The sequence below is a fragment of the Harpia harpyja genome, chromosome 9, assembly GCF_026419915.1.
Source record: "Harpia harpyja isolate bHarHar1 chromosome 9, bHarHar1 primary haplotype, whole genome shotgun sequence".
Taxonomy (NCBI): domain Eukaryota; kingdom Metazoa; phylum Chordata; class Aves; order Accipitriformes; family Accipitridae; genus Harpia; species Harpia harpyja.
This window is the reverse complement of record NC_068948.1, coordinates 33,528,176-33,549,583: the sequence shown is the minus strand read 5'-3', so window position 1 is coordinate 33,549,583 and position 21,408 is coordinate 33,528,176. Positions and strand designations below refer to the sequence as shown.

Genomic DNA, 21,408 nt, shown 5'->3' with positions numbered 1-21,408 from the left:
CCTCCGCTGACTGCTGGGGTGTGAATGGATTTTATATGGTGTCACGCACAGCGGATGCTTCCTGCCTTTTGGCAAGGAGGGAGGTGAAGCTGTTGCTGCGCCTGTGTTGAGTTGGTCATCTGGGAGCTGCTAGGGAGGTGTTAGTGTTTGATGTGGGATGTGTTAGGAGGCCACGCGTTCTGTGGTGATGTGTTGTAGCACAAGAGATTGCTCACAGGGAGGCTGTAGGGTGTTGGGTCCGTTGGGTCAGTTTTGATCAACCATTTGTCCTCACAGGGTATGAGCATCCCTGCCCAACCTCATGCTTCCACCCGGGCTGGCTCCGAGAGGCGGTCAGAGCAACGCAGGCTCCTCTCCTCCTTCACTGGTAGCTGTGACAGTGACCTGCTCAAGTTCAACCAGCTCAAGGTAGGTCACCCCGTGGATTGCTCCTTTGCACAGGGGCTGGCTGGGAGCAGGCTGAGGCCAGGGCAGGGGGCCTCCTGCCAGTTTGGTCTCACCTTGGTGATGGCCGACTCAGCATTGGGCACTGCTGTATGTGCCAGAGGATTGAATGGTACCTGGTTCTCCTGTACTCCCTTGTAATGCAACTTGATACAACCATACAACTTAATACAATGTGTAATACAAATAATTTACTTAAAGAAATAGGAACAGAGCAGTCACAGGGAAAACATGACGCTTAGTCCAGTGTGCTCACTTGTGAGAAGCAGAGACATGAGCTGGCTGATAAATGACTATAAATAAGTATATGATAATTAGAGATCTTGAGCCCTAGTCGGAACCATCAGGGTTCTGCAGAGCAGAGACCAATGGCCTCAAAGGGTCTCTTCTCCCCAGTGTCTGGTCAGTGGTAAAAACCCAAGTACTGCAACTCTGTAGGACCTCCCATGACATCTGTCCTGCCTTCCTGTCACAACAAGACAGAGGGAAACTAAATTGGGTTGAAGTACCCCAGCACTGCTTGTGGCTTGGAGCGTGCTGCAGATGCTGGACCCAGGGATGGCCTTTCCCTTTCTGTGCTGTGGCTGATTCAGGGTTGGGGTTTTGGGGTGTTTTCTTCATGCAGTTCCGGAAGAAAAAACTAAAATTCTGCAAGAGCCACATTCATGACTGGGGCCTTTTTGCTATGGAGCCCATTGCAGCTGATGAGATGGTGATTGAATACGTGGGTCAGAACATCAGGCAGGTAAGCTGGACTGTGGGTGAAATCTGAGCAAAAACTAGCCCTGAAAGAAATGCGCGAGTATGACAGCTGGGGTCAGAGTCCTTGCTGTAAGGTGTTAGCTGCGTGAGCTAGGCGGAGGTTGGCATATGGTTTGGAGGTACAATGGTGGGATTTTCAACAACCTGTAGAAACTAAGCACTCAAATCCTTAGGGGATAAGCTCTAAAGAAAGTCCATCCTGAACTTCTGTGTTTCAGTTAGGTCTGTGTTCTCTTGGGGTGTTTGGGATCACGTGTCTGTTGAGTGGCACAAGCACAGCTCAGGGGAGTGTCGTGTAGATCTCTGCTCACAGATCACTTCTGCGGCATGTCCTGACGCTACAGATGGGGTTTTCTGTAGGTCATTGCTGACATGCGTGAAAAGCGATACGAGGATGAAGGCATCGGAAGCAGTTACATGTTCAGAGTCGATCATGACACCATCATCGATGCCACGAAATGCGGAAACTTCGCCAGGTTTATTAATCATAGCTGCAATGTAAGTATCATGTTTTTGCATGTAATTGTACTCTGACATACTGATAAACCCACTGAGTCCTTGCTAACTTTGATTGGGGCCATGTTCAGAAGTAGCAGGGGGTCACAGGGTTATAATTAAACGTTAATGAGCTGCAGCAGTTCAAAGCAGAGTCTAAACTAGTGTAAAGAGATTTAGAGACCTGAGAAATGAAACACACAGTGAGACAGAGCGCACTCGGAATCCTCCTGACTCTGTTGGGGGATCCTGACAGACACTGTTCAAACATATCTAACAAGTATTTCCTTAAAACAAACCAAATTTTAGCATTGTTATTCTGTGGGAACAGTCTCCTTCTAGTGTCCACATGGGAAAAGTATTCTCTGCCCTGGCAGGTAGAGAAGCTGCTTTCCCCTCTGCTCTCTGCTGCAGTCTACACTGAAAGACTTGGCTGCCTGACCAAATTATTAAGCATTAGTTGAGCTGCTTTTGGTCTGTGACAAACTTAGTTGAGCATCATTCAGGCTTTTTTGCACCACAAATGACCAGAATGTGGATATTTTGGAGGAGCACAAGGAGGGCTGCTCTGTTTTTTGGCTTCACACCTGCCTCTCTCAGCTTCCCTTGGGTCTAGGCTCTGGAAGCATGGCTGAGGCTATCTAGGGAAAGGACTACTCTGCTTTGTTTTAGCTTGGAATAATTGTGTGGAGGCTGGGAAGCCATGGCCACTGGGAGCCTAAATCATTACCTGTTCTGTCATCCTTGCAGCCAAATTGTTATGCTAAAGTGATCACAGTGGAGTCTCAAAAGAAGATCGTCATCTACTCCAAACAGCACATCAATGTGAATGAGGAAATTACCTATGACTACAAGTTTCCAATTGAGGATGTAAAAATCCCATGTCTATGTGGCTCTGAGAACTGCAGGGGAACCCTGAACTGAACTCGAGGTTTCTCGTCACACTTGCACCTTCGGCCATGTCAAAACTGTGGTAACCAGGTGTGGTTGCACTTTGCCAAAAAAAGAGAAAAAAAAAAAAAGAAAAAAGGAAGAAAAAAAATTTAAAAGGAAAAAAACTATTAAAAAAAAAAACAAGAGAGGAAAAAAGAGAAGAAAAAACCAAGCAAGTTTCGCACTTCTGCCAGGATCACGAATGGAAGCAAAAAGCGCACATGCTTATGAGGACTGTTCATGTTTCAGGTGCTCTTTCCTTTTCAGATCCAACACGCACACAAAAAGGTGACTACCGTTTTGTGGCATGGTCTATCCAAACACTAGCTTCTCTGTTCAGTCCCTACATTAATGCTCCATAATGGGATAATGGTACCTTTTTTAAAATTGTCGTTATAAACCTTCATCTTTTCATAAATGCTGCTACCTTTTTCTCATCAGTTTTGTTGGTTGAAAAAGACATTCAACATTTAAATGTGAAGCAGAGACTGAAAATGCCATATAGGATTTGTTGGGAGCTTGATTGGCTGAAATTGCACAGATTTCTCAGAGTAAGCTGTAAATAAATGTAAGATTGATGTTACAGAGCAAGCCAGAGGCTTGAGGGTGTGTGAATGGGTGTGTGTGTGTGCTTGGGTGTGTGTATGTATGGAAATGTGTCCACAATAAGACTATAGGTGAACTGTCCTGCCTTTTTGTTAGGGATGAGCCTGAATAAGTCCCCTAAGCCAGACGCCCCGGGGAAGAGTCAGGTCAGTCGCAGACCTCAGCATGGCACCTTGGGCTCGTCTCTAATTTTCATATGCCGTGCTGGTATATTGGGGGATCAAAACCTCTGCACCCGTACGTGAAAAATACTTGGATACTTCAGTCAGCAGTAAGAAGTCGAGTCAGTTGTGTAGCTGTAGCATCGTGGTATGGCGTGTGGCCTTTGGGGATGCCCATTTCTTGGAGATTGGTTTGTCTTGCATGCAAAAAAGGCTGAGGCTGAAATTAAGTAGACAATTCAGCCCATGTTTACGCTGTAGAAATCTTACCCTCCTTGTAAGCATACACTACAGCCCACATTTATAACATGATTTTCTTCCTGTAGGTAAGAAACAGGCTGATGTGTGTCTTGTATTAATTTTTCTCATTTTTGTCTGCATTTCTCTGCCCTTCCAGCTTTTTACGTGGAGTATTTGCTCTGTCCTTGAATATGGGAAATGCCTCCTGTGATAGGAACGAGCTGTGCCACACCACTCTCCTCCCTCTGTTACTCAGTAACTTGCCCTGACATGGTCACATCCCTCCAGTAAGAACACAGTAAAAGCATCCCTGAGAGCAGGCTGCGGGAGCAATCCTGTCCTCCCCCATCTACAGCATGAAAATGAATGCTTCTTTAAATTTGGAAGGCATATTTTGAAATTATTTTTTGATATGTTTTGTCCTTGTAGATGTGCTGAGGTGAAGGTTGCAGTTCTTTGAGAGGTTCCATTTTAAAATGGGGCAAAACACCAAAGAAATACTTCTTTGGATGTGATCTGGAAATGTTACACGACCGTTCAGGTATAGACAGGATCAGTTTTTCAACTTGCATTGAATTTCTCCTGCTTTAAAAGTAGAGATTAGTTGTACTAAAACCTTTTTAATTGGCTTATAAGGGGAAGTTGCAATGTCATTATGAAATAGGAGGATTATCTGCATAACTAAACGTCTTCTCCCCACAGAACAAATTGCTCAGCTGTATTCTTGTAGCCTTTCAAAATCAGTGATAATTGTTGTATGACCACAGCTCCATGATCAGAGGTTACACTCTTGCAAAAGAGTTTCCTGGAAGTTTTTTCATCTGTTACATGGAATTGCCAGGCCCGCACTGCAGAGTGGAGCTTGTAATGTAGGTTAGACCGCTGCATCTGAATTTCTTCTTCAGACAAAAGGCCTGAAAGAACAGGAACACAGAGACTGCTACAAGCTGCCTTAATACCTCCTGTATTTCTGTCTGAGGGTGAGGAAATTGTCACTGAGATTGGACAGTCCATAGTCTCATCTCTGTTTTTGTTTGGTTTTTGTTCTGTTCCCCCCCCTCGCTTTATAAATCTCTCCAGCAATTGGGTAATGGTGACCCAGAACCTAAAATTATGAGAAGCACAACTAGTTTCTGTCATTGAACGTTGGTTGTAACTGTGGCAATGGCAGGAACATTTGGGAGTTAAACCAGCTGCTCTATTTATTTTATTTTCTTTTTAAATAAGGTTCATCTTGTTGTGTTGACGCTCCAGTTGGCATCTCTACAGCTTGGCCTTTTCCTTTCAAAGCTTTGGGAATGCACAGAAGTTTCCTGTGTCTCAGAACTGAAGCAAGCCCCTGTGTGTGGCAGTTCTGCCAATGTCCTTGGCCTTCTTCCTCTCTGGTCCATCAAACCAGTGCATTAACAATGGTTTTGTGGGGGCGAAGACACCCGAAATGGCCCAGCCCCTAAGTACCTGCTGACAGTTTTGTATTTCCCTGCATATCCGTGTGCTCTGGACGGGATTAGCCCCTGCAGTTTGCCTTAATCTTTGTTGAGGAGAGGTGGGGAGGCAGGTCACCGTCTTCTGAAATGAGACCTACAGGTTGGGGTCCTTCACCCTGTTTTTAGGAGCGCTAAAGGCATTTGGGTGCCAAAGGCGATGAGCACCTAAATCACTTGGGTACTTCTGAAACTGCCTGTAACCCATCCCTTTTTAGGATCCCAGACAAAGAACGTGAGTTTTTGGAAGAGCTGAGCTGCCAGTAGCCCCCCAGGAGGAAACGGAGCTGTTGGACCCACAGCACTTCTGAAAAATCACATTAGGCTGGTCTCAAAGCCAAACCTGAGGCTTCTCTTTTCTTCCCCGTAAATCTTGGCTTGCAGAGTCCTACTGTACAGCTTTTGTCTCAGACTGCGAAGCTGCCCCATCCCCAAGCCCGATCATTTTATGGTGAGGATTATAAGTCTGGTTTAGTGATTTCCATGAGCTGCTGCAGTTGCCTGTGGCTGCCCTGTCCCTGCAAGCCAGTGAGGTCTCGTCGTCGGGGCAGGGGAGCCCTGCAGCCGCGGTTTTGGAAGGCAGCCCTGTGGAGATGCCTTTCTAATCCCTCCCAGGTACTTTGGCTTGTACTTAGAAAGGGGGGAGATGAGAGGAGAAAGGCAAGTGTGCAATTCACACAGCAGCCTGCATCAGACCCGGTGCTTGCCTCCCGCAGTCAGCATCCCATGGAAATAGTGGCAAAGGACTAAAAAGAAATGTCACCAGCGCGTGGTGCTTTACGGAGAGATTTACTGAAGTTGTTTTGTTGACTGAAAAGCCTGTCCCCAATTTATTGTTACTTAAATTGAAACCTAAGACAAAAAAGAGAGAGACATTGACTGTGCTCCCTGCAAAATTGTATCTCGCTAGGTGGAATGACCCAAAAGAATAGTGCAAAAGTTTTGGAAATATAACTTAAATCTTTAGTTTCCCAATGTGAAGCTGGCTTGAGTTCAGGGTGCAGATGCCTCTGCACTTGGCATTTTTAAGAAGTGCGCTCTGTGCTTGCAAATTCCACCTGCCTCTGCCCAACACCTTCATTTATCCGTCGGTTCACTCCGCTGTTTGCAATTCCAGGTTGGTCCCAATAAGTGGTCTGTGACTATCGGGGGTCCAGGAGGGGAAGGGGCTCATCTTGCAGATATTTATATTGTATAGAGCAGCTTATTTCTACAGGAAAAAAAAACATTTTTAAACTCCAACAAAGTATACAGTAATTTCAGTTCTGGTTTTTGTGACCTTTTTCAGGGATCATTTCAGTGCATTTCTGTATAAAATACAAATTTAAGGAAAAAAGATTTTGAAGTATAAAAAAATAATGCATCTTCTGTACATAGGCAAACTCAAGAATCTTCTCTTCAAACACTGTTTCTTGTAGAAACATGTTGAAATTTTTTTGCTGATTTCTTTGTACTTCAAGAGCATGTAAATAATTTATTAAAAGTGACTATTGTAATTTGGAGTTCTTTTTAAACAGATTCCAGCTCTAAATCATGTTGAGGAGATGGGGAGGAAGAAGGACTAAGTATAGCAAAGGAGCTGGTGGCATTTACAGCTTGTGTCAAGCTTTGTATAATGTAAATTCTGTATAAATATGTTTTTTTGTCAAATAAATAGATGGAATTAGAAGCATTAAGAAACTGAAGACAAAAAATTGCCAAGTCAAGGCTGCTTCTTCCCCCCTCCCCCCCCCCCCCGACTCAGTCTGAAACCTAATGTGCAAAATCTATTTATTTCAAGCGAGGAAATGTGTACAGTCTAATAGACAACCTAAAATGTATTTAAGCGAGTTTGTAACTGGATTTTTTCAATTTAATATTTGTTTTGTTTTTATGAGTTTCCTCCTTAATTGCCACTGTAGTATTTGTCCAAGTGAAAAGAAACACATCGTAACGGACACTCTAAAACAAATGGGCAGTTTTAAAAGCAAAATGGAAGAACACCTGGCTCCCAGTCATTGCAGTTTTCTGGTTCTATAAACAGGTTGTTTTAATTCACGGTGTGAAAATAAAGGGCCTCCTTTAAAAGGAGGCAGGTAAAATGGTTTGCAATAAATGAAACAGAAAATATTTTCTTTTTTTAAGTTCCTTAAAAAAACAACTCTGCTTTGAAGATTTAGGATTTCTGCTTTTTCTTTCGTTAAGCAAATTTATAAATTTAGGGATGTTTTGTGCATATAGAATCTGTCACCAGTATGTATCTTGTTTTGAAGAAAGTGTTTTTGTTGTGGATGTGTCATGCTGTATATATTTGTTCATATTTTTGTGAATTGAATACTATGTACCATTGTATTATAGTAACTTTTATAAAGCAAACCATAAATATACTGACTTTTCTTACAGAAAAATTATGTTGTGCTTAATGTATAGCCAGGGCAGCTTTTTGCTCTTGGACCCGTGCTGGGAACCGTGAGAGCTCAAGGAACCAGATCCAGAAAAAGAGCAGTCCAAAGAACTGATTTTCAGCAAAGTTTACTGAAAATATTAATTCTGGTGAGCAGGAAATTACTTTAAGCAACATTATATTGCATGAAAGAAATATGTGTGTGATTTAAGTTTATAAACTTAAAGCAAATTTTCTTATTGTTAAAAATCCTTACAACCCTTAAGAGGCGAAGCATAGCCACGCGCTGGCCCCCTACCATGGTTCTGGGTGTCCCTAACCCGTCCAGCCTCAGTGGTGCTGCCTGGGCAGGTGAGGGGTCCCTGCTCCTGCAGCCTCTGCCCTGGATTTTTCCGAGTTCACATCTGTTTTTTTTAACTTTATGGAGGCAAAGGCCCTTAACCTACGAAGTGAGGTGTTAGTGTTGCTGGTTCAGGTGATGCTGTTGGGGCCAGAGGCCCTTTGGTTTCTTTCCTTTAAATCAGTTTATTCAAATCTGAAATGAATTCTGTTATTTGTGGTTTACAGGAGGGGGGAGCCAGGGGAGCCGCTGAGGTTTGATGTGGATGAAAGCACAGCCTGGAGCCAGCCATGTGCCCCCACCCTTCCTTGCTGGGAGCTGCTGCTGCGAATGTAGTGGTGGTGGTCAAAGTGGCTTCTCTGAGCTTTAGAAAAAGAGATACCTGGAGCAGAGACCAATGGAGTGGTGGATGGAGGAGGAGGAATTGGAAGAGACAGAAGAGAGCCTGCCTGCAGGCAGCTTCCCAGCTCAGTTCTCTGCTTCAGTAGCTGACCATGGCAGCTGAAGGACTGGGGGGGATGCAGGACAGCCAAACCTTGCAGCGCTGGTGCGGGCAGAAGGCAGCAGAGCTCAGTCTGGAGGGTGGCTGGATGGGACAGGGGCTTGTGGGCTGGTGGAAGGACTCATGTCCGAGGAGCCTGTCCTGAGCTGAGGGCTTGGCAGGGGCTTTGGCTGCTTGGGGTTTGAGCAGCTTCAATGCTGGGAAATGGGGAGCAGCGGTGGGTGCACTGGGGCTTTGGAGGACAGATGTGCAGCAGTGGGGAGACCTGCAGGCACCAGAGACCCTGAGATGTTCTTCAGCAGTCATGTACTGAGGTCTGCGGACTTCTTGGGGAGCATTTGACCTGCAGCCACAGCGAACATGGGGTAGAGGGAGCCAGCCCTGACACGTTAACTTACCAGGCACTCAAGCTGTGACAGGAAAGGGTTTTATTGTGTCGATGAGGAAAGTCCCCTTGCAAAGGACAGTGACGACACCAGAACAATGCCCAGAGGGGACTTTGCACATGCAGCTGGGATCTGAGCCAAGGAATCGCTGCCAATGCCAGCAATTACTTCTTGAAACATGGGAGAAACCCCAACCCTTCATTAATTGAGGAATTTACAGGTATTGGAGCAAGACTGTGTTGCCTTGGGAAGGCTGAAATACATAAATTTGATTCTCGTTCCAGAATGTTGTAGGTACCCTAAAACCGCGTGTTTAATCTCAGCAAATTCAAATTTAAGACTTGAGTCTAAAAGCAATTAAAATAAAATCTTACAAAATGAGATGCAGAGAGGCAAACTCCTCCATGCTTTCCTCTCCCATCTTCCCATGTAGCTAAAATTAACAGAAAACTTGCGATAGACTAAATTTAAGCACTCCCAGTTGTTTCTTCTGTCTTCCTCTGTAGCTGCGTGTCTTTGGCACATGCCTTAAATCTGCCCTTTGTTAAGAATTCGGTGGTTTGGATCAGATTAAACTGCTTTTTAAGAGCGTTTTTGCTATTTCCCACGCTCCCTCTCCCAAGAAGTCACTGGAGGGCAGCGCCGGGGCTGGGTTGGGATAGGTGTTGAGTCCTTTTACATCTCCAACTTGGCAGCAGCTTCCCTGGGTTTATGACACTTAGATCTGGGCTATTTACCAAAACATTGGCCGTTTCCTGGTTTGTTTGTGAATCAGCTCATTAGGGGTGAGGGCAGCGTTTTCTGCCATCCTCTAGATGCACTTGGTCTCCCCATTGGGCTCCAGGATGGTCAGGTTTCCTCTTGCGTCTTGATCCATTTCTATCGCTTCAAACAGAGACTTGAAGTTCCCGGCGCCGAAGCCCTGTGGAGACAACAACGTTACAGACTGTGGGGACAGTCAGCAGGTTCGTCAGCTCGGAACTGGCTGGGAAAGAGCAGCACTGAGCTGGCTGGGTGACGGTACTTGACGGCCCTGAGGTCTCGTAGCCGAGATCATCATGAAATCCTCAAACCGACCTGGTGGTTATACCGCTGGATGATCTCCAGAAAGACTGTGGGTCTGTCTTGAACTGGTTTCGTGAAGATCTGGAGCAAGTAGCCTTTCTCATCAAAATCCACCAGGATTTTCAGTTCCTAGAGAAAAGAAACAGGGCAACAACTCGAAGACCCACAGAGGAGCAAGGGGATCTGTCTGCATTGCCCTCATCCCTGCAAAACACTTTGAGAAGCCAGTCCAGCCATGGGCAAACCTTTTCCCTCTCAAGCTGGTCTGACTCACCGCCAGCTTGTCGATGTTCTCCTTCACTTTGATTTTGGCAGTTTTCAGCCTCTCCCGCAGCATCTGGTAGTAGCTGGATGGTACGTCCATGAAGTGCACACCGCGCTGCTTCAGGTTGGTGATCTGCAAGGCAGGAGAGACCCCGGCATGGGTCGGGCTTGGGGCTTGTTTGTGGAGCAGTTTGTGCCGAGAGGATGGCGCAGGATGGATGGTGTCGGGATGCAGAGCGATACTTTCCTATGACACTGGCCCACCTCGTGCGTAGGGACCTGTCCCACCCTCTTGCTTTGGGCACCAGGAACTGGGGGGGGAGGCAAGATGCCCTCTCCAGGCAATGCAGAGAGCTGGCCACTGTGCAAGGATGCTTCATCCCACCCTGACCCCTCAATACCGCTGGAGGCCCTTTGGTCTGAAGAGGAGTCCAAAACCAAGTGCTCAACAGCAGCTGGGCTTGATCCAGACCAGCATCTGCCCCAGGCAGAGGTGGGTGATGTGCTATGGTGGCTCAGCCCAGCAGCCTGGGCTGCCTGAGCTCCCCACCATCCATCCCCTCAAGTACAGCACGTGCCGTCGGGGTCCCTGCAGACCCAAATTGCTTTAAGCTGGAGGGACGGGCATCTGCCAACAGCTCGCAGGTGCATGCAGGTCCCCCTCCAGTGACTCGCTGGACAGTTAATCCTGGTTGTAAGACAACCACGGCACAAAGCCCGCTCAGCCTGCCTGTGTCCTCGTACCCCAACGGGGGTCATAGTCCACCACTGCCCTGTGATGAGGACCATGCCCGGTGGGACGGGGCAGAGGTGGAGCAGTGCCGGGGCAGGACGGGCCAGGGCAGGGAGCTGCCTGAGGTTGCAGCGCTCACCGCTGAGATGATGTCGGAGGTGTTCAGTGCAATGTGCTGGACTCCGGCCCCTCCGTAGTAGTCAATATATTCCTACAGGGAAAAAATGTCACCACGTTAGTGACGGTGCAGCTACAGTGTGCAAAGGGCTGGGCTTGGGCCTAAAAACATAAAAGCAAAATTGGCTGAAGGACCACAGAATGGAAAAAAGGACAGTATCGATGAAATCAGGGGTAAACTGGCTCTGTCCTGGCAGCTCTCCAGGGTTTGACAGCCCTTTGCAGACACAAGCAGAGCCAGGGCTGCCTTCCAGAGAGCCACCTTTGCATAGCACATGTGCGCCAAATCACTGACCCCTTGGTCCCTTTTCCTTCACTAAAGCCCCGCTCAAGGCGGTGGCAGCCTGATGGATCAACCAGAGGTGTGTGCTCACCTGAATCTGGGATTTCCTCTTGCCGAGTGCCGGCTCGTTAATAGGCATCTTAATGGTCTCTTCGTAGTTGGTAACAACGATGGAGCGCAGGGCGCTGAACTCGGTGTGCAGCTGCTTGTCATCCACTGACCAGAATCGGTGGAAGAGCAGGTTCTTCTGGTACCTGCCCAGGCCACAAAGGGCACAATCAAGTCCCTCACTCCATCCCCGCACAAACGAAGTTCTGTTCTGGCTTAATTAGCCTCAGCCACCACCATCGGAAGTGGTGAGACAACCAGAGTGGTGCTGCTGCTCCATCCCACCTCCTGCCAGCCCTCCCCACTCTTACCAGTCTGCTGCTGGGACCATCTGGAGGTCGGGCTGGTTCCCCACGACATGGTCGACAAAGTTGAGCTTAGCGCTTGGTCTGCAGGGGGAAGACGGGGGGCGGATCTCAGCTGGGCTTGGGGGCACCCCATGGCATGGAGGGCTCCGGGGCAAGGTGGTGGGGACCTGTCCAGCTCCACAATGGGACATCCCACTGGCACACGGTGGCAAAGAGCTAGGCAGGACCCTCTGCAAAGTACTCACAGCTTCGGCAGCAGGGGGTCCTTGAAGAGGGGGGGGTGGTACCCAGGTAGGAAGAGGCCCTTGTAGTTGAGCTTTTCTATCAAGGTGTGGGTGGTGTCACCGTACTGCGAGAGCGGGGAAAGAGGTTGCATGGTGGCCCCATTTTTTGAGGACCTCCTGGGTCCAGCCTGCTCCTGCAGACCCTGCCCTGGCGTGGGGGCTCAGCCTCCGCAGCTGCCCTGCCGCTTACCGTCTGGATCACCGCGAACTTCACCTTCCCAAATTTGTCCTCCTCCACCCAGGGCTCCTTTACCACCACAGCTCCGCGCTCCTTGGCTTTCTGGGCAGAAGGCAACAGATCCTCTCCTGCTACAGCTCCCCTGGGCTGGTGGGAGACATCCCCGGGCCCTTCCCCACCTCCCCTTACCGTTTCGGGGTGCTGTGCAGGAGGGAGCAGAGGGGCTGCCTACCTGCACGATGAAGTCACAGTCCTCCACTTCGAAGGCGACGTCCTTCACCCCATCGCCATGCTTCACCAGGTGCTCCCCCATCTCTGCCCAGAGCAAGAGCAGCCGCGAGCATGAGCAGAGGTGCTTTGCTCCACCGCGGCCATTTCCCACTCTGTCCCCCTGCCGTGACACCTACCCTCATTCCCTGGGTTGAGAGCGGACGAGAGAACAAACACGATCTGGCAAGGAAGAGGAGGAGAGGTGAGGGATGGAGTCATGGCGGTGCAGCTGCAGCCCCAGCCTGGGGCAGAGGCACTGCAGGCGCAGGGTTTAATGGTGCAAATGGGTTTCGGCAGCACCCACATGCCTGGCATCGGTTCGTCTTTCTCCAACCTCCACCCTGGCAGTGGCACCTCTGCAAGGTTCATCAGCCCCCTTACCTTGTCCTGCTTGATGACGTGTGAGACCACCTCTCTGCTGCCGGTCTCCAGTCCCCGGTATGCCAGCTCCTCGAAGCCCAGCTTGTTGCAGTAGTAGGATGCAGCCTGCGGGCAGGTGAGAACCACCCCAGGTGAAGCTGCAGTGCCAGTGGACCCCGGTTCCCACAGGGCTCCCCCCAGCCAGGGCAGCACCAAGAGCCTGTGGGGAACGGCCACGGTGGCACGTGCAAGTCACGCGTGTGCACGTGGGTGTGCACGGGGAGCGGCTGAGCTTTTCTGCTTCCCTCCAGCAGCCCAGGAGGAGCAAGCAGGGGCAAGAAAGGGCCCACATTGGGAAAAAAAATCCCAAATTCAGTGGGAAGCACTGTCTCCAGAGCCCTCCTGCACCCAATGCAGCCGGGGACAGGCAGGGTGCAGCGGGTGCAGGGGGAAACGTTTCTGCCCATCTCCCGTTCATCAGCCAGGTTGGGCGAAAAGCAGCTCAGGTTTGGAGCAGAGGGATTTTTAACTCGCCAGCAGCCTTTTAGCAGCGAGTGACGGAAAGCAGCTACCACGACTCCTTATCGCTGCAGACTGGTGACCACGGCTGGAGCCCTGCCACGTGTGCCGGTTTGTATTTTCCGGGCCTGCCCCATGCACACCCCCCGGGCAGCCGCCCCTCGCCTTGTGCAAGGGCCCCCAAGGCCGTCGGCCGAGGCCGTGCCGGCGGGCACGGGCGCTGAGCCAAGGACGGGCTTTGGGACGCCAGCACAGCCATGACCCGGTGGGCTGCCAGGATGAACCACCCCCCCTGGCAGCCAATAACCAAAGCATCCGCACATGGGCGGGCGCCTACCATTACACGTGCCCAGCCGGCCACAGCCTCTCACCTGCTTGGCATTGCCAACCCAGAAGGTAATGGAGTGGAAATGGATGAAGCGGCCTCGCAGGGGCTAAAGGGAAGGGGAAAACAGGGCTCAGAGACAACGACGCAGCCTTTCCCGCAGCGCTACTCATCTCCGGAGCAGGGAGAAGCGTCGGCCACGACCCTGCAAATGCATCTCCCGTGAATGCATCCAAATTAACCGGGTGAATCCCCGGCTGCTGCCCCGAAACAGGGAATTTCCAAAGCAATTTACAGTCAGGTCCTGCAGGATCCTGCTCTGCAGGGTGGAAGGGGCAAAGTCCCGGCTCGCCTGGGGTCACAGTGGTCCTGGTGCTCCCTGCAAGCGGCCCCCCCAGCAGGCTGCCCACCCATGAACCTTGCTGCATTAAAGATTAATTCTCCCCTGAAACGCCCTTACACAACCACCAGTGCTGGGACAAATCCCCCTTGGCTCTCTTCCCCACTGCCATCCAACCCGTGGCGTTGGGCACCTGGCCGTGATGTGCACCGGCAGTTTGGAAAGCACTTTATAGGGGAAAAAGGTGGCGAATAGGTCCAGTGTCTGGAAATTAATGTTGCAAGAAATGAGGATTCTGCTTAGGCATCGGGGTTGGCTGGGAAATACCCATCATCTCCCATTCGTCGCTCTCCTCCCAAACCAGAAGGAAAAAGGAAACGAAAAAATTTCCATTATTAACATTGATTTACAGTGAGGAACCACGTCCTATGTGGCCCAGCCAGAGAGAAGTTTTACTTCTGATTTTACCAGGTAATCAAGGAGTAAGGAATGAGTAATATTTGCTTTAACATGGCTGATGTTTTGCACCAGGCAGCAGGACAGGACCGTGGACACGAAACGGCTCTTACCTTTTCTCCCTTGTCTGTGTAAGATGTCTAAAAGAGAGAATCAGAAAAGAGAGGTGTTAGCACTTCAGGAAGGTACCTCAGCCCCCCCCAGAACTCAAATCCAAAGGTCAGTGTATGAGGACAGCTCTTCTACACAACTTCCAGCACAGTCATTAAAAAGTCCAAATTCAAGCAGAGATTAAACCCGGTAAAGCTCCTGAGACATCCCATGCCATTGAGCCCTGGCCATTTAAATTAATTCCCATCCTCTGCTCCGCACCATTTTTGTGACCTGGCGATGTGACAGTGGCAAAGAGAGCGAGATTCCGGGAGGACGTTTAATATAGTGGTGGGACAGGGGAAGCTCCTCCTCGGCTCCACCCACCCCCAACCTCAAGCAGTTGTGACCCAAAGATGTGTTTGGTTTGGGCTGGGAACTGCTGGCATCGTCCCGTGGGTGGCTTTCTGGGGCTGCATCACAGGGTCCTTTGCAGTCCTGGCTGTGGGTTAAAGGTGGGGTGGTGAGCGTGCAAGTGTGCAAGCATGCAAGGCTCTGCAGTGCGGGAGCCTGCTAACCCCGCAGCAAACCCTCCCTGGTCCCATGCATGCCGGGGCCACAGTGGGGTGATGCAACTAGGGCAGCACGTCCCCCCCAGCCCGCCTGCCTGCCCCTGGGGATGGTGGTCACCCCTTCGTGGGGACGTGTCCTATCCTGGCCAATGTTGAGCCGGGACAGTTTGGCTGCAGGCAGAGTGCAGCCGTGTGTACGCTGTCTGGGCCTGGGGCCGCGCAATGTCACCGTCAGCTCCGGTGAGCCCAGTGCTGCCGGAGTCCACCAAATGTGGGAGCAGCAGGAGGAGGGGGCAGGAGGGAGGTACAAACACCCCACGGCTGGGAGCGGTAGTAAGCCGGAGCGACCGGCAGGGCCGGGGAGGATGACTATGTGGGGCTTGGGTGGGTGCCAGTGTTGCGGAGGACAAGCGTGGAGGTCTGGTGGTGGGGCTGTGTCCCCTGCTGTCACACTCCCTGGGGGACATGGATGCCGTGCATCGCCCCGGCAAGTGTGCTGGGGCACAGGCTGGAGAGGGGCTGGCAGGAGGGACGGGGTCACCCCACGGCACCATCACAGCTGTGTAACCCCATGGCAGTGACACTGCCGTGCCACCACACCTCACCGTTAGAGCTCTGTCACCTCATGGCAATGCCACCGCTGTGTCAGCCCACGACGGTACCCTCCCCGCTGGCCCCGCCCCCGCGGTGTGGCCCCGCCCCGATGCTGACCACGCCCCCTCACCGCACTCACCCCGCTCACTACTCCGCCCCCCGTGGGCGGTGCTGCCGCTGCCGGCCCCGCCCCGCCGCCCGTGACGCCGTTTGCCCCCTCTCGGCTCCCGTAGCGGCCGGTTGCGGCGCGGCCGGTGGCGGCCATGGCGCAGCCCGGTGGGAGCCGCCCCGTCACCGTCAGCGACGTGCAGCAGCTGGTGAAGAGGAAGGACGAGATCGAGGCGCAGATCAAGGCCTGCTACGAGCTGCTGGAGGGCGTCAGTGCGGCGGGGCGGGGGCGGGCGGCGGTGGGGCGCGGGGCCGGGCTGCGGCCTCGGCTCGCAGCCCCACGGCCGCTTCTTCCCTCGCAGCAAAAGGGCGTCGGGATGAACGAGCCGCTGGTTGACGCGGAGGGGTTTCCCCGTGACGACATCGATCTCTACCAAGTGCGCACCGCCCGGCATAACATCATCTGTGAGTGGGGATCCCGGCTGGGGGGGGGCAGGGGAGCGTCCCCCTCCTCCAGGCGTGAACCAGCAAAAATGGGTTGTGGGGGAGGGCTACAGGCTGCTGCTGCAATAAACACTCCTGCTAGTAACTGTGTAGCCTTTCCAGTATCTCAAACACCGGGTCCTTCTGCCTGTTCACTGCAATTCTGCAAAAACTGGCAGCCAGGGTTGCTCCGAGTTCGTTTTTCGGTGATTTTGCTCTGTGCTCATAGCCGGTGGGGATCGGCTTCGCCAGTAAAATGCTTTTGTCCACACGTTGTTGCAGCAGTGTTGAAATTCTGCTTCTGCTGTGGAGCCATTTGGGATTCATGAGATACACCGAAGTGTTTTTGCGGTGGCGTTAGTAGAATGAGCTTTGAGTAAAAAACAGCTTGGCATTTATCTCTTCCCAGGCTTCTCCTATGCCCCATCTTCGGGGATGGCTTTTGCAATACATATGCAACAGTATGTGACTTGATGGAAAAAAGACTTCAGCTGCTCAATGATTTCTAGGTGATTGTGGGCCTCCAAGCCCTGCTTCCTTGCGTGCTCACCGAAATTCGTAGGGTAGTTCTCTCTGTGTCTAACTTCTACCGATAAACATTTGCCGGGCTGTGTGAGCAGGGCTGGCACCGGGACCCAGCAGATACACCAGCAGAGGTTATTGCTAGCCACAGCTCACATCCAAGACACCCGGAATACCATTTTCTGCACAGCTGGGGAGGAGAGCGTGTGCTGAGAACAAACCCTTAGATGTAACTCACTCCTGCTCCTTGTTTGCTAATGGTGTCACCCACAGGTTTGCAGAACGATCACAAGGCCCTGATGAAGCAGGTAGAGGAAGCTCTTCACCAGTTGCACGCCCGGGAGAAGGAGAAGCATGCCAGGGATGAGGCGGAGGCGTTGGCTGAGGCAATGAGCCAGAACCAGAGCCTGCCACAGGCTTTTGCTAAAGTGAACGCGGTGACTCCGGGATCTCCAGCAAGTATCTCGGTAAGTTGGTGGGGCCTGACAACTCGTACGGAAGGCTTCTTCCGGACCCAGAGAGAAAACATAGCAGGTTGCTTTCTCTGTCTCTTGTTAACAAGTGGCAATAAGTTGGGGGTTTGATTAGGGCCCTCCTCCCCCTTTTTTGTCACACTGGGATGTCCTGTGAATGGACAAGTCGCTGTACAGGAATGAGATGAGTACTCTCTTCTCAGCTGTATCATTGCACCGCACAGCTCATACCAGGCCTCACTGACCATTCTAGCCTCAGTATTTCTCTTTCCATAAAACAGAACAGCGGAATGAGTACTTACCTCTTTCTAAGGACATGGAGAGGGTGTAACACAGTTCAGTTGCCCGAATGGTGAGAACAGTAGTGTTGTAGCACATCTCTCTCCATGAGGCTGGGTGAAGGGTGATGCTCCTGTGATATGAGCTGTCTTTGGAGAAGACAGGTGCTCATCTCTCTTCTGTCTCTGTCCAGGGACTTCAGGTCGATGATGAGATTGTGGAGTTTGGTTCTGTTAATGTAAACAACTTCCAGAACCTGCAGAACATCGCCACAGTAGTGCAGCACAGCGAAGGGGTGAGCTCATTTCTGCTGTAACTGCGTTCTCTTGCCTGTCTCTGTTAGCCACAGCTTTTTCTATGGAACTTAGGTCTCTGGGATCATCATTTCCATGTCAGAAACAGTGTCAGATTCAGTCTGTGCTGTTGTAGCCCTGTTCTCTCACAGCATTGAGCTAATTCCTGCTGGACAGAAGAGAGCTAAGAGGTGTGCGCTCTTTGCTGTGAGCATCATATTGTCTGTTCTCCCCTGGGGACTCTGCAGCAGCAGGCTGTGTTGCTGTGCCACCTTTGTGGACTGGCCAGGGAAGCTGCCACAGCCATTGACTGCTTTATAGTGGAAGTGAGAGATGATCTGGAGATGTCTCCACACAAAACACTCTCTTCTTTCAGATCTAGTCACAGGGATCTGTGGTGCTGCTGAAGAACAGGTCCCCTGGGCCTAATGTTCTTCTGGTGCTTCAGCAGAAGAAGGAAGAAGAGAGTTGACTTGGTGATGGAAAGTTGCCACCTTTTTTTCTTTGATTTTTTTTTTCTCCCTTTCAGAGACCCCTGAGTGTGACTGTCATCCGCAGCGGCAAAAAAGTGCATGTGGGGCTGACTCCAAAGCGCTGGGCTGGGAAGGGCCTCTTGGGGTAAGCTGCTATTTCACTTACTAGAACGGATGAGGCTTTCAGCCAGCTCAGAGCACGTTTCCAGCAGCAGGGTCAGCTCTGTGCTTTGCTGTCAGTGTGTGTTGCTGCCTGTTGTGATGGACTTCACTGGCAGGTACCAGCTGAGAGCTGGAGGCTGACAGTTTTGCACAGCGATATGGGGAGGCGAGTTGCATCAAACATGAGTACAGGGAGGAAGGTCTCAGGCGCTAGCGTGTCCGGTAGAGGAAACCGATGGAGGAGGGTTGCGGTGGGTCTGATTTGTGCTATGTCAGATCTTCTGTGCCTGTTTGAGGTCTGAGATTTTAATGTTTCCTTCTACCCTCTTCTTTTTCAGCTGCAATATTGTTCCCTTGCAAAGATGACCATTGCTTGGAAAACAATAAAGCTGAAGCTTGTGCCTGCTTTCTGGACTCTGATCTGGTTTGAAAACTTCCTACATGTTTTTGCTGAAACAAATGTTTTAGAGGCTGTGACCTCCAGGTGTCTGACTTGCAGAGTCTGAAGAGGTTCTGATAGGGCAGAGCCTGCCTGCAATTCAGAATTGCACTGGTTCATCAGGAGCAGCTTGCAGATTTGCAAGATGTGGCTTTTCATCTCTTACACCTTGTATCAATTTGGAATGAGACTATAGAGTCCCAAACTTCACTTGATACAGGCTCTAAAAAGCATGAAATACTCTTACTTGGTGATAACAGCATTCCTTTTTTTCCCCTGTAAAATTCCTCACTGAACACTTTGTAATATATGCTAAAAAGTCCCGGAGCACTTTTTGGTGTCTATAATAGATGACAGTCAAGAAATAGGCAGGTTTGATACTTTATCTTCCCCATGTTACCACAACTTTTGAAGTCACTAAAGACAATGAAAGAATTTTTGGAATGCCTAATTATTTTAAGTTAATGAGATAAGGAATAGGGGTTTTAATTCTACTTTGATTTACTTTTAGTAGTTTGTGTAGTCATGATAAAAGTACTCCTAATCTGGCTTCTCTTTTTTTTTTTTTAATATATTTTTTTTAATTTGTTTATTTGTGGTAGTTGGTTTAGTGTGTGTAAACTCTTTGAGGGGATTTTGGGTATGATTGGTTTGGTTTAAGCTTGTTTCCAGTTCATCTTCAGAATACTCTCCCAAAACAATAAAACTGACTAATGCCTCTCTCCATTCTTGTATAAGTTATTATTTTGGGCAATAATTGCAGGCCAAGTTGGGTGGGTTAAACGCAGATCTGCACAGACACAAAACCATGACCCCCTGACCTTCCAGAGCCAAAGCCCAGGTAAGGTGTGAGTATTCATTAGCGCTTCACAAGCAGGTTGCGGCATAAGTAACACATCACATGTAATGAGCAATTTTGTTATAACTGTTATTAACCATACCTGAAATGGGCTGAAAAAGTGGACTAAACCCCAGACTTTTAAATCATTCACACAGGGCTCTGTTTTAAATTGAGTAGGCTTACTCTTTTGGTATTTCAAGCGTTTGTGTTTCACCATACAGTCCAACAGAGCAGATTCTTGCTGAAATGGTAAAGCTTCAAAGCAAAGCTCCTTGCTTGGTGATTCCTGCAGGTTTCACAGTGCTATGGAGGAAACGTTACTGCAGCAGCCCATGGCAGTGTTCCTTGGATGAGATTGTATCTAGGCAATCCCCATCAAACGCAGTCTCGCCCTGGTCTTTCAAGTAATTTTAAAAGTGCTGAAACATGGCACTGTCTGCTCCATCTCTTTTCTTGAAAAATAGCAGAATGGGAGGTGTTTTGGGACCTTCTGTCGCATGCGCATCCTGCCTTGCTTTACCTGAGCAATTCTGAGGCTAAGCCTGCACTGCTGAACTTCACCAGGTGCTGTGACCCACAAAGGACACTGCATCTCCTAAATCCCCTGTGAAATCCCACTAGAAAGCAGTGTCATGTCCCTGTCTGTAGTTACAAGGTAAGCACCTCCATGGGGTTGTTCTGTAGGAGGGCTGAGTCTGTGCATGGAACCACAGTGTCAAAAGACTTGTGTAAAACAAGGTGGGTTTTTTTTTTTTAATGCATCTTGTATCAGGTTTAGGAGCTTTGTTTCTCTGCAAAAGGGGGTTTTGTATTTGTAGGTGCTGCTGCAGTTTTTAAATGTGTGACCGTCCGCAAGCTGCCCCTATCTTCTGTCCCCATAAAATGGAATGTAGGTGTTAAGTATGTGGATAAATTGGGTATCAATTGGCAGCTGCAGTGTCAGGGGCTGGCCTTTGCCATGTGTACTTGGGATATGTGTCTAGGTATCCCAGCTGTGGCTAGCTTTTACCTGAGCTGCAGATGAATGTGGGTCTAGATACCAGTCCAGGAGAAGAAAAGCTTGCAGGACGCATCCTTCCAGGCCTTTGCATTTGTGCCTCCTGGGATGAAATGATCTAGAAAATCCCAGCTTTCTGTACTGCTCTTTAAATGAGGTTAGGGGCTCAGCGTAGCCCCATAATTCCTGCTCTGGGGCAGCTCATTTCCCTTTCAACGTGGAGGGTGTCTGCATGCTTCAGTTGGCTCCTAGCTCTGCGAGGCTTTTGTAGAAGTGCATCCTGTAACCTTATGTCCTAACTGCTGCATCCCCAGCCCCTCTGGTTGCGTGTCCTGACTAGAACGGGTTGAACGATCCCAATGAGTGTAATAAACACAGATTATGTTGCGAAACCCACTGTGGGTAGGTAAGGTTTGGGCTTCTTCCTTAGACCACGCTCAAACCTCTGCCGTAGGACCAGAGCAGAAGAGGAGCTGCTCTCAGAATAAACAGGATTTTCATGCTGGAGAATAGAGATGACTCCCTGTATTCTATATGATCAGGGAATGTGGACTGGATGCTGCTGGGCGGGAACAAAAGCACCATGTCTGAGCAAGCTTGATGTGCAGGTGCTGATGCACTGAACAAGGCTGCCGCCTTGCACCTAGCAGAGATGGGGCTTAAGGATCAAATCCCT

At 50.0% G+C, this 21,408-nt stretch overlaps 3 protein-coding genes across 9 annotated transcripts in view; 2 read left to right on the top strand and 1 right to left on the bottom strand.

Moving 5' to 3' along the window:
- The window catches only part of SETD1B (SET domain containing 1B, histone lysine methyltransferase), a 55,200-nt gene extending 47,688 nt beyond the window's left edge, over positions 1 to 7,512 (top strand). For 3 of the 7 annotated variants that reach the window (XM_052795476.1, XM_052795475.1, XM_052795477.1), the window contains exons 15-18: positions 277 to 408; positions 1,070 to 1,189; positions 1,567 to 1,704; positions 2,452 to 7,512. In XM_052795476.1, coding sequence (XP_052651436.1) covers positions 277 to 408; positions 1,070 to 1,189; positions 1,567 to 1,704; positions 2,452 to 2,625 — 564 coding nt within the window. In that variant the 3' untranslated portion in view covers positions 2,626 to 7,512. The remainder of the gene's footprint in view (positions 1 to 276; positions 409 to 1,069; positions 1,190 to 1,566; positions 1,705 to 2,451) is intronic. The other 4 variants (XR_008236475.1, XR_008236476.1, XR_008236473.1 and 1 more) reach the window with 4 other exon arrangements.
- A 1,249-nt stretch (positions 7,513 to 8,761) lies between these two features.
- On the bottom strand, positions 8,762 to 14,899 carry HPD (4-hydroxyphenylpyruvate dioxygenase). The gene is made up of 14 exons (XM_052795479.1): positions 14,779 to 14,899; positions 14,520 to 14,546; positions 13,657 to 13,719; positions 12,788 to 12,892; positions 12,544 to 12,586; positions 12,369 to 12,451; positions 12,149 to 12,238; positions 11,920 to 12,023; positions 11,678 to 11,755; positions 11,350 to 11,512; positions 10,938 to 11,009; positions 10,076 to 10,198; positions 9,814 to 9,930; positions 8,762 to 9,658 (listed from the first exon to the last, which is right to left on the bottom strand). Exons 1-14 carry the CDS (start codon positions 14,779 to 14,781, stop codon positions 9,548 to 9,550), a joined length of 1,182 nt encoding a protein of 393 aa, XP_052651439.1. The 5' UTR covers positions 14,782 to 14,899; the 3' UTR covers positions 8,762 to 9,547.
- Positions 14,900 to 15,865: 966 nt separating this feature from the next.
- On the top strand, positions 15,866 to 19,618 carry PSMD9 (proteasome 26S subunit, non-ATPase 9). The gene is made up of 6 exons (XM_052796846.1): positions 15,866 to 16,039; positions 16,133 to 16,235; positions 17,049 to 17,242; positions 17,721 to 17,822; positions 18,350 to 18,438; positions 18,794 to 19,618. The coding sequence occupies exons 1-6, from the start codon at positions 15,926 to 15,928 to the stop codon at positions 18,819 to 18,821; spliced, it is 630 nt and encodes a 209-aa protein (XP_052652806.1). The 5' UTR covers positions 15,866 to 15,925; the 3' UTR covers positions 18,822 to 19,618.
- The last annotated feature ends 1,790 nt before the right edge of the window (positions 19,619 to 21,408 follow it).

Bases quoted from the DNA above. Each gene is read 5' to 3' on its own strand.
- HPD (XM_052795479.1), bottom strand. The intron at 13,720-14,519 runs GTAAGAGCCGTT...CCTTCCCTTTAG, and splicing joins ACACAGACAAGGGAGAAAAG to CCCCTGCGAGGCCGCTTCAT. The intron at 11,513-11,677 runs GTAAGAGTGGGG...TGGCCTGGGCAG, and splicing joins ATGGTCCCAGCAGCAGACTG to GTACCAGAAGAACCTGCTCT.
- PSMD9 (XM_052796846.1), top strand. From the start codon at position 15,926: ATGGCGCAGCCCGGTGGGAGCCGCCCCGTCACCGTCAGCGACGTGCAG. The intron at 16,040-16,132 runs GTCAGTGCGGCG...CTTCCCTCGCAG, and splicing joins GCTACGAGCTGCTGGAGGGC to CAAAAGGGCGTCGGGATGAA. The intron at 16,236-17,048 runs GTGAGTGGGGAT...TGTCACCCACAG, and splicing joins CGCCCGGCATAACATCATCT to GTTTGCAGAACGATCACAAG.